At 37.3% G+C, this 15260-nt stretch overlaps 1 protein-coding gene across 11 annotated transcripts in view; it reads left to right on the forward strand.

Annotated features, from left to right (window-relative positions):
* The window catches only part of CASK (calcium/calmodulin dependent serine protein kinase), a 202926-nt gene that overhangs the window by 36980 nt on the left and 150686 nt on the right, over positions 1–15260 (forward strand). For all 11 annotated transcript variants that reach the window (XM_057405081.1, XM_057405083.1, XM_057405085.1 and 8 more), the window contains one exon: positions 14749–14861. In XM_057405081.1, coding sequence (XP_057261064.1) covers positions 14749–14861 — 113 coding nt within the window. The remainder of the gene's footprint in view (positions 1–14748; positions 14862–15260) is intronic.

Below are 15260 nucleotides of genomic sequence, written 5' to 3' on the forward strand. Positions count from 1 at the left end.
TCTTACTCTCACAGTTATCTGAACAAATAGATTTTGTACCTAAATGACTAAAACAAAAACAGCTTGATTAAAATTCCTTGTAATTCTGGTATTGCAGGATGTCAAAGCTGCTTTCTGATATCAGTTATTTCTTTTGTAGTTCTGTATTTGCCAACATCCTTTTTTTTTTTTATTTTATTTTTAATTATTATTATTTCCGTATGCCTGGCTAGGTGTTCTGGTAAGCTACAAAAAGTATCTCCCCTGCTCTCATTTCTCTGCTAAAATCTAAGATTGTGATGCCACTTTATGCCTTGCTCCTTTCTTTTGGGATTCTGAATTACACTATCTCATGGTCCTGCAGCAAAGGCTGCCTCCAACATTGTTTGTGAGGTTTTTCCCCCTCACTGGTTCCTTAACCCTGTGTGTCAGGAACTTGCCATCAGTGTACTCCAGAAACCTCCTGGATTGCATGCACTTTGCTGCTTTGTCCCTGCAGCAGATGTCAGGGTGTCCGTCATGAGGACCAAGTTCTGTAAACATGAGGCTTCTTCCAGTTTTTCTGAAAAAGACCTCCTGGAGGACATGTCAAAACATGGAAAGCAGGGAGGTGATCAGAAAGAGCCAACATGGCTTTACCAAGGGCAAGTCATGCCTGACTGATGTGGCTTTCTACAACGGAGTGATTGTGTCAGCAGACAAAGGAAGGGCTATGCATGGCATCTACTTAGACTACTGCTAAGGCCTTTGATACAGTTCCCCACAACATTTTTGCCTCTATATTGGAGAGATATGGTTTTGATGGACGGACTGGTAGAGGGATAATGAATTGGCTGGATGGTTGTGACCAAAGAGTTATATATGGTATAGCTCAATGTCTTAAGTGAAAACCAGTAATGAGTAGTGTCCTGCAACAGTCCATACTGGCATGGGTACTACTTAATATCTTCATTGATTACATAGATAGTGGGATTAAATGCACACTCGGCAAGTTTGCACGTAATACCAAGCTGAGTGATACAATTAATACCCTAGACTGAAGGGATGCTCTCCAGAAGGACTTTGGCAGGCTTGAGGAGTAGCCTTGTGCAACCCACCTGAAGTTCAACAAAGGCCATGTTCAAGGTCCTCCACCCAAGTCATGGTAATTGCTGGTATCAGTCCAGACTGGAAGGTAAATGGATTGAGAGCAGCCCTGCGGAGGAGGGTTTGGGGATACTTGTGGACAAAAAACTGGATGTGAACCAGCGGTGTACACTGGCAAGCCAGAAAGCCAGTCAGGTGTGGCCAGCAGGTCAAATGAGATAGTTCTCCCCCTCTACTCTGCTTTCACAGGACCTCACCTGGAGTACTGCATCCAATTTTGGTGTACCCAGCACAAGTAAGACTGTTGGAGTCCAGAGGAGAGCCAGGAAAATGATCAGAGAAGAATTTCTTTATGATGAGGGTGGTAGAATTTCTTTATGATGAGGTTACCTGGAGAAGTGAAGGTGTTGAAGACCAGGTTGGATGGGGCTTTGATCAACCTGATCTAGTGAAAGACCTCTCTGCTGTGGTAGGGGTGTGGACTCTAGATCATCTTTAAAGGTCCCTTTCAACCCAAATGATTTTGCATTTTCCTGACCAGGCAATCAGTAGCAGAAACCCACCACAGTGTCTCCTGTGTTGATTGATTCCTAATCCTGACCTATAGTTTCTCACCTCACTCCTCATCAGTCTCAAGGCAAAATTCCATATGTAAAGCTTATCTCTTACATAAAGAACAACTCCCCTTCATTACTCTGCCAACCTGTTCTTTCTAAAGCTTTGTACCCACACATTAGAGCGCTTCAGTTCAGTGAGGCAACTCATCATGTTTCTGTGAACCAAATGAGACTGTGGCCCTGAACTTTCATGTAGACCTCACATTCTTCATGTTAATTCTTTATGTGGCATGAGTTATTACACAGGCACTTCAAAAAGACACCTAGTTGTGGTGATTTCCCAAAAGAGGCAAGAGAGGTGTCTAGAGAAGCATAATGAAGAAAAAACAGTATGATAATTTGATTTTTTTCTTCCCATTTCCCTCTCCGCCATTCTCAACTGCCAGTGCCTTTCTCCTCATTCACTTTTCCTGAATGTGCTTTTTCTAACAGTTAACTTCTGGTTCTGTTTTGTATAGCCTTAATTAATCTAAAAATATGGTTAGACTTAAATTTACAGTGTAATTCCTAGTATAAAGCAGGAGGGTGCTATGGTAGGGTTCCATAGCACGTGTTCATACATTTAGTCCAGAAACAATTGGCAGTTTCAAATTGTAGTTTTGTTCAAATTTGTAGCCTCTCTGTTTGAATACTTAGGATTCTTTGTAGCTCCAAGAATGTACCATCATTCAAACCACAGCAGTAGCTAAATTCTCTACTTTAATTTTTTTTCTTCTAAAGAGAGGGCAGTTGGTGTGGCTATGTGTTTACTCCTTCATGTGCGTATAGCCTAGAACAAAGCTGGAAGCTGCATTTCTACTGCTGGGCTCCGTTACGGTGACAGCAGTAGCAGCTGCCACCATCTACTTGTGGCAGCCAAAGCAAGCTAACCTTGGGAATGCCTCAAATAAGCAGCAGCAAGTTTCTTACTGAATAGTCTCCTATTTATTTTTTAGGACTTTTACCAGTGTCACTCCATTGTTTTGGGTTGTATTTTTTGAGAACATCAGTGCATAGGTAGCTCTGAGACAGTAATTTAGGGAATTACTTTAATTCTGTGGTTTTAATCAGGGGCCACAGCATTTATCACTGCAGTTGAATTCACTTCTGCTTTGATTTTAATTGAGTGATATAACTGAAACTTTGACTGTTTTTTGTCTTGGAGTGAGAGTATCATAAGGAAACAAACTGAGATCTAATCTTGGACCCCCAGTGCTGCTTGTCTGTCTCATTTCACTAGTCGGTCCTTGAATAAAATAAATTAAAAAAAAAAGAATTTAAAATTCATGAGCGGATGTTTAAAGGAAGCTGGTATTTCATGTTTAGATACTTACGGTATTTGATGCTTTTACAAACAAGAGTGGTTAGTTTTCCTACTATACTTATATAACAATATACCTTCCAAATACTTAGTAAGGTGAATAGCTCTGTTTAGTTTTAAAGCTTTTTCTTGTAGCTGCATTAGCTTTTTTCAAGATATCTTTAGTTTTTGAAGTTAGCAAGAGAGATAATGTTTCTAAATAAATTACTAAAACACAACTTGCTTAAAGTTTAGAGAAAGGCTGAACTAGTACAAATGGTATAGAGAAGTGTTTTTCTCATAGAGATATCTAGGCTGTTGAAATGCAATTTCTACTTCAAAACCAAAAAAAAACCTCACAACAAAAACACACCATGACTTTAAACAGTAGTTTGCATGCATTAAATATATAATAATGCAAAGAACTACTGTTCAGAAAGTTAAGAGATCTAGGTAGACGTCATGTGTCAGATTTTTCATTCCTGTGCGTAGTTGAAAGCTTCAGATTTCAAGAGGTCAGAATTAATTCATTTCTCCCCTGGAGAGAGAATTCAACAACCTTTTATAAATACCATAACCAGGAATTTTTTTCCCAATATTTAGCTGAACGTTCTTAATAAATGCCATAATCCTTCCGTAATTTAAAATGTTATGAACCACCCTAAAGGCTAATGATTTGAGTAATAAATTCTGCTTCTGAAATATTGGAAGTCTTCCAACATCTTTAAAAGAAAACCTCAAGTATTTATTTTTTCCTTCACTTCATACATGATCTTGATGAGAATTTATGAAATTTGATACTGATCTGCATACTTTTGAAACACACAAAACAGACCTTCTTTTCAGGATAGTTTTTGGTTTCCTAACACGTGAAGGTGTTTGGCAGCTCAGAGGCCAAACTCCTATAAGAAGTATAGGAAGCTGTCTGTCTGAATCAAGATTCTTTGGATAATATAGCTTTATGGATCAGGACTACAGTGGCAAACTTTCTCAGAAAATTGGTCTCTCTTGCTGAGGTAACCTCTCGCAGAGGCTACCTCAGTAACCTCTGGTTTCCTTTTTGGGTTCCAGAGGGTCTTGTGAATTGGTATGCACATAGAAATACCCTTGAGGCTACGATTTTAAGTGACAGGTGAACTGAACTGAGATTTATATATTTGTTTATTTTAAAAGCAAAATTTCAATATTGAGCAATGCAGGAAGCAGTTTTTGATCAAACTGATTACCAAAATAAATTCTGGTTAGATTAAGGTATTGGTTTTATGGGAGATACTGATTTCTAGTATATGTGTGTATCTTAAAAACACTAGGGGGTTTGGCCATTGCTGTCTTTCAAGTTTAAGACTCAACTATTGTGTAGTGGTAGCAAACTAAATGTGAGTTTTATTGTTAGTCACATGGGGGAGAGAGAAACCCTCAAAGAATCTCTGAACCATTTGCATATATTACACTATAAAGGTGATGAATTTTCAATTTTGAGGAACCGTTATATGTTATCACAGACATAATAACAGTATTTAAATGAGGCTATTTCCATTTAAAATGTTAAGTTTCTTCTCCACTTCTGTAGTGGCCCATGAAAGTCAAGTGTGCCTTTCTCTATTGTCATGAACATGTAGCAAACTTACGGTTTTTGTAACACAGTAGTGTTGGGGCAGCTGAATTAGTGGTGATGTATTCGAAGAAATGAGAAAACCCTTCTGTCAGTGAAATGTAAGCTCAGTTTTTTTAGCAGGACTGATAGGGGAAATTAATAATCTTAAAGTGGAAATTTAAAATTGAATCGCAGTGCAAGAGGGAGAGGAGTAGGGAGTGCTTAATGCAGGATAATTCAGCTGAGGGTGTAACCTCATGAAGGATATTTTGGCAACAGTGGTGGATGACATATTCCTGTCCTTCTTTCTCTTCTTGCTCTGTGTGCTATGTGTTATGGAAAGCACTTGTAGTTGCAAAATAAACTATGCACAGTGGAGCCAGCTATATAGGGATCTACCTGAGACTTTCTCAGTTAGATGAGTTCCTTTGCTTCATTTCATGAATGCATATATTCTGTATTAGTGCAGGTCCTACAGGTGGCTGTAGGACCATATGAAAAATCCTTGTGGTCTGAGATGATTCACTTTTAGCAGCAGTACTGTTTAAGCTCAACCTGTGTCCTAGCTGTTTGTTCATGCTTTTGTCTGTCTTGACAGAGCTCTTTTGCATAGCTTTGCTTTAAGCAAAATCAAGCATGTGCTCTAGATGAAAAGTAGTGCAGTAAAAAGTGGGAGAAGCTGTTTGCGTGGAGTATTTCAGTCGTTTTTGCTGCTGCTTTGATTTGGTTCAGCATAACCATGCCAAAGCTGTTTCAGAGCAACATAATATCTGGAAGGGTTGCTGGTTTGGCCAGTGCTGCTGCTGAAGAAATGCTGGTGAAGGCACAGCCTAAGATGGAACAAGGCTGTGTTAAGATGTGAATGGGATGAAAAGATTGTCTGAATGGGGAAAGAGAAAAGTAATGGTCATTGTCTCTAGCTGACGAGACTGAAGACACGCTTTTGTTTTGGAGGCGAAGCTGTTGTTTTTAATATACTCCCTTTTGTTCCTGTGATTGCAGTACTTTTTTTGAACATATTTGCTCATTCTTGCTGCTTTTCTTCTCACTGTTGAATGATTTCCTACCTAACGTAGTTTTACAATTATTTTTTTTCAGATTTCCTTTACTGCCTGCTGATTTTGTCTGATAGGTCTTTCTTCACAAAAAAACAGGGGCAAAAGATTTCTTCAGATATTAAAGTATCTGTTAGGAGAACAGCATAATTTTTTCTGAACACTTGAACTGGTGCTCTTGATTCAGCTGCTGGTGTGTTATATTTTTCTGTGAAGTGTTGCAGAATAAAACTAAAATTCTGTGGATTTTGATTCCATAATTTTATTGAAGTATTTCCAGTGGGAATTTATCAGTGAACAAAGCTTTCCCCTCTCCTGTTCAAGAAGTAGGTTTTGTGCTTTGATTACTGTTCTCCACCTGCGCAAAATCACTTCTTGCATGAGACGTAAATTCTTACCTACCTGAAGGTGAACCAGGGGGAGAGTACCCTTGCCATTACTATATTTGCTATGGCTGCAGCTTTTGGACCAACTCTTTCAAGGCTGTAAAGTCTATTACTAGAATATTTATTGAAAGCAGAATTTGCTTACCTGTATGCTGAGGTGGATGATTTTTTTTAAGTGGTTGTATTCAGAAAATTAGGTAACATGGCAGTATCATTTTTGATAGCAGAAGTGGACGTCCTGCAAAATTTGTTAAGCATGTCCCTTTAGAAGTACCCTTCAACCTAAGTTCTTCCATGAGTCTATGAATAAGATGGTAGAGTTTACAAGGATAAGGTCAGTGTTAACAGATAATTATGGAATTCTGAAAATTAAGGGTGTTGTAGTATATGTGAACATGAAAATATTTTCTGAATAGCTTGCATGTGAAGAATGTTGGTTTTGACTTGTGCTGAAGTTTTTATTTCATGGCAATAGAATAGAGAATCTAGTAAGTATCTTGTCTCAATGTTCTTCCTTTCCCATCCCCTCAATATCCCAGTCAGTCAACACAAAATGAGTTGTTTACAAACTAAAGATAAATTAAAGATATTTTTATATACCAATATCTGTTTATAGCATATACATGCCTAAGAGATTTGGTAAATACCTCATATATTAAAATGTAGAATGACTGATAAACTCATTCTTGCTCTTTTCCTTGATAAGAATAATCAAGCCACAATTTACCAATTCTGTTGATACAAATTATTACAGATCAGGTAAGGATAGCTGGATAGCTTATCCCTCTTGCAGACTGAAGATAGGGAAGACAGGATAGCAGAAGAGATCTCTTTCTGCGAGTGTTTTGCTTTTATAGTTACAAAAGCATGTAAACAAGCTTCTGAATTATAGGATAAAATCTTGAAATTGAAAGCAAGTATTTTCTCAGTATGTTGCATAAATTCTAAGCATACCCTAAAGCTTTCTTGGGGAGAAATAAGGCCTCAAAGCCTTGGTCAGATAAGGCTTTGAGGAGGACTGAAAACGTGGAGTTCTGATAATACTGCAAGGAGGGGAATGCTGCTGGTAGGGCAGTAGGTTGGAAGGAGGACCATGACTGGGTGTCTGGTCCACACTAGCAGCCACTGCTTCTGACTGGAGTTGCAATGAGGTCTACAGTAGAAAGTCTGTGAGTGCTAAGGTCGCTCCGGATGTCTCATTAACTCCTATAGTGTACTGCATTGGTATGACTATGTTTTTTAAAGCATGTTTCCCCATCGTCACACCCCACCCCCCATTGAATAAATGAAGTTTAAGGATTTTTGTCTAGGATTTTTGACAGGTGTTTTCCCTGATGGTTCTTTTGTTCCTATGCATAAAAGCTTGCCTAAGCCTTTAAAACAGACAGTAGTTGAATATTTTTAAATTGTAACAATAATTTATAAAACATGTTTTATCACCTGGCTAGTATTTTTAAATTCTTTAAATGCTGTTATTTAAAAAATACCTGCCATTTCCAGTCTTCTATTCACATTAGTTTACTGGTTTTAAATGTTTCATTCGAATCTTACCAACTTATTCAGTAGCCTTTCTCCAGTTATTTTGTTATTTACAAAATCATTACAAAAGAAAATCTATATTCTACTCAAATATTATGTAAGCACTATAATTCAGTACTTTTAAAGGTGTTTGAGCTTACTTACCTCTCATAAAAGTGATCATGAAGTTGAAGGAAGACGTGTAAGTTGTTGGGATTTTTTTCCTACCTTAGAACCACAGTTTCGGTACTCTGTATGTTCTCTTTTCTGTTGGATTAATATTAGAAGGTACATATGTACACACTATATATAATATTCTATACATTAATTATAAGTATATACATTAATATATAATACTATTTTATTTTCTATCTATTGTATTCATATATATATATATATATATATGGCTGCTTTCTTGTGCTTTGTCCTTTGTAAGTTTTGCCCTAAAATTGAGTTAAACATGGACTTGGTTTCCACAATGTGACCTGTTGAAGCATACTTGTGAGTAATATTGCTGCCTGGGAACTCAGTTTTGTGACTTGTTCTGGTATATCTGATTTTCTAAAGAAGTATCAGATCTTCAAACCAAATGTTCTTCTGTGCCACAGTCATAATAATGCAGTATTTAAAATTTTCCTTTGAGACTAAAACAGAAAATGTCTACCCAACAATGGTGTGATCGCTTTTTAAACATAGATGCCCTCTAATCCAATATGCTGATTCACAGAGAGGTTCAGTCACTGTTTTAAGCTGCAGTTCCATGTGCAAATGAGCTGATATAATGACTAATTGCAGGTTTAATTGATCTTGGAAATACTTAATTTTCAAAAGAGATTCACTTCAATCAAAGGGAAAATTAAAGAACAATTACATATTATAAATGACATGGGTGAGTAAAGAGGGAAGAGATCTATCTCTTTAAAATGTGGTTGTAATTTGCCTTTTCCCCCAACAATTTTTATCAGTTTGGATAAAGTTGTTTTGGAAGTATTAAGCACATTAGGACAAAAGCAGTGTTGTCTGCTGCTTAGGTAAGCTGATGCATAGCCTTCAAATAGGAAAAAAAAAAAAAAATCTCTGTATGTTTGTCTTTCCTTATGTGACAGACATTGTATTCATTTATAGTATCTTCATGCAACAAGCTGACATAATCCCTTTAAGGAAATATTGATCTTCCATTTAAAATATTGAATAAAGGTTACTTTAAGACCTGTACTGCATGTTTCAAGTTCTTAATTTGTTTTCTTATGGAAAAGGAGAATCAGAGGCCTTTTACTTCTAAATGGAAGGCCATTTTTAAAGGAGCACTCTGTTCGTTGGAGGAAATGTTGTTCAGTGTTCTTGGTTTCACTGACAAAATGTTTGTTTCTTTTTGGGGGGATTGCTTTTGTGTGTTTGGTTGTTTCTGGTTTTCTGTTTTTGTTCTTTTTTTTTTAACAATGAAACTGAATTTGAGAGCCAAAATGCATTGGTTTATACCAAGTTGCTCAGAAAATTCTAATTTGTTTGGGAGAGATGTTGAGCAAATTCTTGGTCATCTGACATATGGATTACTTATAATCTTAAATTTTGGGGTTCTGAAGCATAAGCTTCTGATTGTCTTTATAGTATCCTTTAGTGGAAACTCTATTCCCACAAATCAGTTCAGTACATTCCAGACATGGGAAGGGAAGAGGCTCTCACTACTGGTTGCAGGTATTTGTGCTTGTTAAGAATCAGCAAGGTATGTTTTAATCACAACCAGTTCTCATTCATGCATACCAGTATAGAATCATAGAATAGTTAGGGTTGGAAAGTACCTTAAAATCATCTAGTTCCAACCCCCCTGCCATGGGCAGGGACCCCTCACACTAAACCATGTCACCTAAGGCTCTCTCCAAACATGGTCTGGAGTGCACAACACGCAGATAAAATAACAAGATTCTACTGTAAAAAAAATCAGTTTGCAAAATATTGGCTTATGGTACTGTCGTGGTTTAAACCCAGTCAGGCAGCTCGTTCACTCACTCCCCCCCTTTCTTTCCCTCCCCCTACTCCCAGAGGGACGGAGAGGAGAATCAAAAAGAATGCAACTCCCACAGGTTGAGATAAGAACAGTTCAGTAACTAAGGTATAACACAGATCACTGCTGCTACCACCAGTAGTAACAATGATAAAGGAAATAACAAGGAAATAACATCTCACCACCAGCCAACCGATAACTCGCCCCCCCAGCCCGACCAAGCTCTGACCCATACCTCCTCCAACCCCGCAGTCGCAGCCCTTCTGGGTAGCTCCCAGTTACATTCTGGGCATGATGTGCTGTGGTATGGAATACCTCTTTGGTCAGTTTGGGTCAGGTGTCCTGTCTCTGCTTCCTCCCGGCTCCCCTTCCTCCCTGGCAGAGCATGAGGCTCACAAAGTCCTTGGCCAGACCAAAACATCAGTGTTATCAGCTCTGTTCCCAGGCCGAAAGTCAAAGCACTGCCCTGCACCAGCTACCAAGAAGGAGAAAAATGACTGCTACTGCTGAACCCAGGACAGGTACTTACCCTTGAAGCCATAATGGCATACACTAAGTAAAATAATCTAAAGTGAAAGAGATTATAAAAAGGGCTTTGATGGTCTCAAATTTTTAGGATTTTATTCTTTAAGTGATATACTTCTCAAAGAGGGAGTAATAGAATTGATTTTCTTCAAGTTGGCCTCTAGCTGATATAAAATTAATTGTTCTGTGCTAGACAGTAAAGCTAATCACCATAAAATAGTTTCAATAAAGTTAAGGTTATATCAGGTTATAAACCTGCCCGGCTTATTCAGATTTTGGAAGCATGAAAAGAAGTGGCTGTAAGGCCCCTCTTCAGCATTCCTATCCACTTTTTTTACGGCCTACCTGTAAACAACAACTTAATAATGTGGTGTTATACTTTTATTTCCAGTTGCAGTAGACAGCCTAAGTCAGCATACATTTCAACTTCAGTTTAAGCAAATACATTTTGCTTTCTCATACACATTGCAGGTGGGACTCAAAGGATTGTAGGTGCTGGAATGCACTCTACCAATGTTGACAAAATATCAGTGAAAAAAAAAATCTGTCCTTACTACTTGCATTTTTTTTTTATGATTCTCCTGTTTTGAGCTGTTGTAGTCTGTTGTGTGCATGTAAACCACAGTGAAAGATTTTGAAAGCTTGTGGGGAGGCAGGAGGTCTGAAACCAAAGATTTGCATGTATCAGCAGGAATGTTTGTCAAAGGTAGCACAGAGAGAAACAAAATATAAACCACGTAACGTTATAGTTCTAGTTTATATGACTTACAAGGTGAAGTCTTACTATGCAGCTTAACTTGGTTCCTCTGTTTTAATAAATAAAGAAATAGTCAGTCTGATCTGTCTATAACAGTTTTGAAGGTCTGTATCTCATGTTACAATTGTCCCTTCCCCTGTCTACATTACCTCTGTATTTTAGAGCTGTATAATTTGAGCTGCAGGGTTAGTAAAATGGGCTATAGAAATTGTCATTTTGAGATGATATATGTTTCCCTAGTGGCAGACACAACTGTTGAATAGCTCCTTGTCTTATTAGAAAGATGAAATATTGTAGTCCTTTTCTTGACTGGGAAGAGTGTGATTTTACTGCTGAGACTGAGGGTGGCCTGAAAGACTTCTGTTATTTGAATTCCAAATAAGGTTTGAAACTACTGTGTTAGGAAGCGTGGACTTTTGTTTTGCGACTCAGATTAGACAGTATCACCATGGGCTATTAAAACTTTGTTTGTAAAATTGCTGTGTGTCATTGCAGCTGTGAGGAAAAAGTAAAAAAAAACTAACTGCAAACTATTTATTTAAAAGTTCTTTTCTGCTACTTAGCATGTGGAGGCAATGGTGTCTGCTTAATTGATGAGTGCACCTGTCATGAGTGTTCTAAAATCACAGAATGACAGAATATCTCGAGTTGGAAGGCATCCATAAGGATCTTTTATGGGTCCTCTCTCAATGGCACCATCAAGTCAAACTCCCTTCTCCTCGCAGGACTACTTAAAACTTAATCATATGACTAAGAGCATTATCCAGAGGTTCTTTGAACATTGACAGGGTTGGTGCTGTGACCAACAGAGTCCCTGGGGAATCTGTTCTAGTGACTGAATACCCTCTCAGTGAAGGGTAATAAATATTTTGTGTTAATATTTTCCTAATGTCCAGCCTGAACCTCTCCTGATGCGGCTTCATTCCATCTGCTCAAGTTCTATCACTGGTCACCAGACTACTTCCCCCTCCACCACCCCACTTGAGGAAGACTGCGGTCGGGTCACCCATCAGCCTTCTCTACTCCAGGCTGAACAAACCAAGTGACATCAGCCACTCCTCAGAAGTCTTGCCCTTGGAAAATTCAAGCCTTTATTGTGCTGCTGTTGTCATTGATTTTGAAACTGTCTGTGGCTTTAATATGAGAGAGCTTGTTTTGAGAAAGTTGGGAGTCTAAGGCTTGTAAATAGCTGAATCTTCAGGTTATGTTTAAAAATCTTTTCATTTCTGTATGAAACTCTAAATTGCTATATTTTGATAATAAAATCAGTTTGTTGTGGGTGTCACTGAATTCTTACTTTCTCTGCTTTGAAACACTTTTGATTTACTTAAAGAGTCTTTGCATTCCTCAACTGAGAAGGCTCTGTTAAAACTATAGCTAAGTTTCAATATGCCATAAAAGTTGAGACTGTACAGATGTTTTTTGTACCCTCTCTCTCTTATGGAACTGGGTAAGATACTTAATTTTTTTTGTCCCAGACTTAATATTCAGGAAGCAGATCACTTGGGTTAGGGTTAATATATAATGCAAAGAAAAAAGAAGTAATGGTTAAAAGAGAGAAGGGAGGGATGACCACAAGTGTGATCTCTCTTGGAGCTGCAGCTCATATGCTCTTTTTTGATTTATGGTTCCTCCAGCTATCTCTGCTTATCTGCTCTAAGTATGTATGCATATTCAGATGGCTGGGCAGGCTGTCCAGCCCAGACTTGAGGAAACTGGGAAATCTAGAAGTAGCTTGGTCAACAGCAAAACATATTTATATTCACGGAGTTTGAGTGAATGAGTAGAAGTCAGGGGTCTACCTATAAGTAAGGATATGGTCTTGAAAGGTGTCCCTATATTCTAGTGATCTACCATTCGGTATCAGATTATATTAGAAGTGTTTTATTTAATGTCTTCAGAAAGGCTTTGTGTGGGGAAAAAAACAATGAGAATGAAAAGAATCATTTTAATGAAACACATTTAGTTTCTAGTAACTTATTTCCAAATTACCATAATGTAAATGTGTTTATACCATTTTAAAGCAATTTTACTTTGGCAGATGCTAAAGGAGTAAACAGACTTGGGATAAGCAGGTGACACTGATCTATGTAAAATGGGACTTTTTAATAAATTATTACTTTCTGAAATGTGAAGGGGAGGATTACAAGTCAATAGCTGTAGTCTTTCTAGTGCCAAATGAAGTTAGTTGAACGTTTTGCATTTACAGGTGCGAGTTTCTAAGTATTAGAGTATTAACTGAACATCTTTTTGAAATATCTGTGGTAGCTGTTGGTAAAAGGCCTGATACTGATAACAGTGGAGTGTGGATTTAGAGGGTATTTCAGTGCATGTTAGGAGCAAGGGAAGAGGAAAAAAACATGTGTTTTCTTGTATAGTTAGTTCTGTTTGAGCACAACAGCATAATTCGCATGTATATAGCTGTGCTAGTAAGTATTTTCCTTGTTTGTGAATGTTTAGACTGTGATTCGTTGCCTGGTTTTGGTATTCATGTTTTGTGTCAGAAATGATCCAGTTTATAGAAATCTTTGCAAGTCTGTTATTAAAGGAATACAGGAATTGGTTTTTAGCTATGGGAGTACAGGTTTGGTAGTGTGCTGAGTTACATATTTGTATCATCTGGTATATAAAGGAATACCAAAAGCCAGTCATAAATGTTTTTAAGGGCCCTCAGGGGGACGTTTCTCCCTTTGCAGGGAATCTTTTATTTCAAGAATTGTGTTGCTTTGTAATCTTATTGCTCAGAAACCTGTAAGCTAACTTTCTGATCACAGGTTGAATAGAAGAATTTGTCTTTTAAGCTATATTTAAGCATTTATTTCACTCAGCAAGGTGAATGTTAACTTAACAAATAAATTTCTGAACAAAGGCTCTTTCCATCAAATTTTCCCTTGCATCTTTTTGAGAAGACTGCAGGACGGATTTCTTCAGAACTATCTTGTCAGTCATTAAATAAGTAGCAGTAAAAAAGGCTTGATTTGCTGCAATTATTGCAGTCTTGAAGCAATCCTATTCTGTTTTCATGGCCTATTAATTTTTTCATGTTTGAAAGTTTGACCATAGTTATCTCATTGTATTGTTTGTTCTTTAATATTGGATGGAAATGTCCATATTTTAGGCAAGGCACCAAGAGCTTAAATAATCTTCTAAAGGAAGCTTACAAAAATGTATAGGTGGTCATGATTTTTAAAAGGCTGACATTGTCCTAACCATGTTTTGGCAAATGTGATTTCATTCATAATTTATTACTTGAGTGCAGTGCTAACACCTGTCTGAATTAATTTTAATAAGTCTTTTTATCTCTAACTCTGTCAGGATTCTTAAGTGCCACAGATGAGAGGTTGTAAATTTTTGTGGAATCTTGAAGTATTGTTATGGAGGCTGTTTATATCCACTGATGTCAAATGAGCTCAGAATAAACCTAGTTTGTTTAAAACAAACAAATGAAACCAAACAGAATGGCTCAACTATTCTCTTATAATTGTTTAGAAGGAATAACCTTTCAGTTGTTTGAAATAGTAATTTCTAAACTTTAACCTCTTCTTTGGAGGTGTTGCTGGGTTTTGTTTTTTTTTTATTTTCTTCTCTTGTTTGGGTTTGAGTTCCCCCCATCCCCTCCCCTATCTGGATTATGTATCAAAATAAAGCACACTTTTAGTAATAATGTCAGTGTGCTACACAAGGTTTCTAAGAGAACAGGGTTTCTAAAGTGTCAGAGTATGTCTTTAATATAGGAAAATGCAAAACTCATTTAGTGTTCCTTATACTGGTCTGTAGTTAAAACTATTAATTTTACATTTTAATGAGCAGCAAGCATGAGAGGTATAAGCTTCCGTGGAACTACTACACTTGAATGTTGGAATCTAAACTTTGCTTAGGAGTAATGGAACTGTAGCTCAACACAAGAGAATGGGTTATATATTGCTGTTTTCTGTTTGTGTGTGTTCCAGGGGTCCATTCAGTGTTGTGCGGCGATGTATCAACAGGGAAACAGGGCAACAGTTCGCTGTAAAGATTGTCGATGTAGCAAAATTCACTTCAAGTCCTGGATTAAGCACAGAAGGTAAGAACAAGCAAACAAGTTCTAAGCAGACAGATTTTTTTTTTTTGGTCAAACTCTTACGTGTTTGTGTGCTTTGTTAAGATCCTTTCTGGTTTATATCTTGTAGAAGCTTTAAAGCAAGATCTTATATTGCAAATTCAACTTAGTTGCATGCATTTCTAATCTTTAGTACTTCCTATGGCTGTTCAGTTGCAATAATAAATACTGGAAATAATAGAAGGTCTATACTAATGCTAAGCCATTGCTATTTCTGTTTGGATTCTTTTTTTTTTTTTTTAAGAATGAGAATTTCTGAAACAAAACACAAATTCTGAAACAAAAAAAGCATATAAAGGAAATAAAGCAAGAACACATCAGTTTTGTTTTAATTGGTGCAAATTTAGCAAGTCGTTTGCTACA

The sequence above is a fragment of the Pezoporus wallicus genome, unplaced genomic scaffold (genome assembly GCF_028554395.1).
Source record: "Pezoporus wallicus isolate ANWC-B61680 ecotype Strahan unplaced genomic scaffold, APGP_CSIRO_Pwel_v1 contig_1739, whole genome shotgun sequence".
Classification (NCBI taxonomy): Eukaryota; Metazoa; Chordata; class Aves; order Psittaciformes; family Psittacidae; genus Pezoporus; species Pezoporus wallicus.